Raw genomic sequence first — 2,331 nt, 5'->3', positions numbered from 1 at the left:
AACACCAGGCTCCAATCTAATTTGGCAGAGTTTCTACAGCTGGATGCCCTTCCTAACGCCAACCACTCAGAGAGTGTAGTGGGTGCTTTTACGTGTCACCCGCACGAAAACGGCCACGCTCGAAATGGTGTCTTTTTTGTGCCACCCGCACAAGCCAGTCCAGTCCAGTCCAGTCCAATGTGTGTGTATGTTTGTATATATACGCAATGAGCAATATAATGTTTTATGCCACTATAACATGGGTGTTCTATAAAGGCCACAGGTTGTGTGTTGTTAACTAGTTGGAAAAGACATTTTCCTGGGGTTAGAATGTAATAACATAGTTCTTTACAGAACAGCCATGTTACAGAAGCAAAAATAAAACGTTACTACACACACACACACACACACACACACACACACATACACAGGTAAATATATATATGTATATAAACACACCTGCTTACAATATTTATTTATGCATATGTTGATAAATACAAGGAAAATACGTCTGTGAAGGTAGGTTAAGCTACACAAGTGAACTACAAACAAACTAATAAGAGAAAGAAAGGGACAATTAAAGAAGGAGAGAATGACTGGTACAAAGGATAAATAAAAGGGGGAGGACCCAACCTTTAGCTCAGTTGACAAATTTTCATCTTGTTTAAGAAGTTTTCGGATTGACTCTTGCCTCAAGACACTAAACAGAGGTCCAGATCCAGTGCTACCTGACAGAAGGAAACAGAAAAAAAAAACAACATGAAATCGTTTTAGCAATGGCAGGTAACTAATGAAATGTTGTTCTTTAACTAAAATAACCAGAATGTTGTGAGTTAAAGAATTTGCTTGTTGACATTCAGCTGAGACGCCTTCATGTAGAACAGTAAAATGTATCACAGATTCGTTGGATGTGCATCTCTTATGCTGTAGTTGTCTTCTATATCGATATAAAAATATGATCTAATCTGTGTCCATACGACAAGATCATGAGATCCATCCTTGCCATTCTTGTGGGGTTGAATTAATTACTTCATTGCCCATGTTTTTCTTATATCCATAAGCTTGCAACTGTTCAAATTATGTTGTGTCAATCTCACTGCTTCGTTTTTCATTGGCCAGCAAAGGCCATGGGTACTGCCCCTTCTTTATCACCAAACCATAAAAACAAAAAGGAAGGAGATATATCTTTCTCTCTGTGTTTCTCTCTTTCTCTTTCTCCATTTTTTTCCTCTAAACCCTTTCTGTCGAAGAGCATAGGCTCGAAACATCAAAAGACTTTTCCATTCTTCCCGTGTGTCAAACTAACACGCTTGTTGTTCCCTCACCTGTCTTTGTCTTTTGTTTTCTGTAAATTTGAACCATACATACATACACACAGGCATATACATACATACAAACATACATACATACATACATACATACATACATGCATGTATTTGATCTCACAGACCTTCAATTAAAGGCAATCCTATTTTGACCATTCTTTCATTCGCATTCCCTTTTAAAGCATTGTGTATCTAGGAAAACCTTATCAAATGTGTTTTTCTCTTTCTAAAAGGGTGTGATTTAACGAAAATTCAGCTGCTATTTCCAGCAGTATTAAGTCACATAGAAACACCATCATTTGTCCAAGTAGCATATTAGCTTTTCTTTTTTCTTCTTCTTTATAGCAGCTGGAGAAGTTGCCTTTCTTAGTGATAACCACTTAACTGCAAAATAGGGAGCAAAACCTGTTTATTTTTCATCAGTCAAACAAATTGCACAGCAAAGCAGTTACGTATTTTGCTTGAAGCAGATTAACTGGTTTCACCCACCTTTTAAGAAAGACTAATAAGTATTTCAGGTTTTAAACAGTTTAAAACAGTTTAAAAGAGGTGAACAATGAGGACATGAAGTTAGCAAACAGTACACTCTAGAATAATATGACAAGTTCACTTGCATTTAAGGCAATTTTATGCTGATAAATTTTAAGAGCATTTCAAGTTGTACAGAAAATTGAAGATATTTTGCAGATGCAGTTGTTGCAAATGCAGATATTGCAAGTGCATGTTAAATGCATTTTAAGAGTGTGATGCTCTTAGAGTAGGCTGAGGTTTATGGCAAAGTATTTGGCAGAAATAGCCAAAATTGCAAAGGTGGAATAAATGTTATTCTACAAAGTGGATCGCCTTTCTATTTTGTCTCCATCATATTTTCTTCTTCTTCTTCTTCTTCTTCTTCTTCTTCTTCTTCTTCTTCTTCTTCTTCTTCTTCTTCTTCTTCTTCTTCTTCTTTAATAATCCTTTTCTGATTCTTTTCTTATTCTTCATCTCTACTTTTTCCTTTCTTTCTGTCTTTCTGTCTTTCTGTCTT

The 2,331-nt window shown here is 36.0% G+C and overlaps 1 protein-coding gene across 7 annotated transcripts in view; it reads right to left on the bottom strand.

Annotated features, from left to right (window-relative positions):
• The window catches only part of LOC106868589 (uncharacterized), a 137,656-nt gene that overhangs the window by 45,687 nt on the left and 89,638 nt on the right, over nt 1–2,331 (bottom strand). For 4 of the 7 annotated variants that reach the window (XM_052971948.1, XM_052971947.1, XM_052971946.1 and 1 more), the window contains one exon: nt 613–707. The exons of the other annotated variants lie outside the window; for them this stretch is intronic. In XM_052971948.1, coding sequence (XP_052827908.1) covers nt 613–707 — 95 coding nt within the window. The remainder of the gene's footprint in view (nt 1–612; nt 708–2,331) is intronic. 7 annotated transcript variants of the gene reach the window in all.

Source organism: Octopus bimaculoides, chromosome 11, assembly GCF_001194135.2.
Source record: "Octopus bimaculoides isolate UCB-OBI-ISO-001 chromosome 11, ASM119413v2, whole genome shotgun sequence".
NCBI classification, from domain to species: Eukaryota; Metazoa; Mollusca; class Cephalopoda; order Octopoda; family Octopodidae; genus Octopus; species Octopus bimaculoides.
This window is presented reverse-complemented; position numbering and strand designations above follow the sequence as displayed.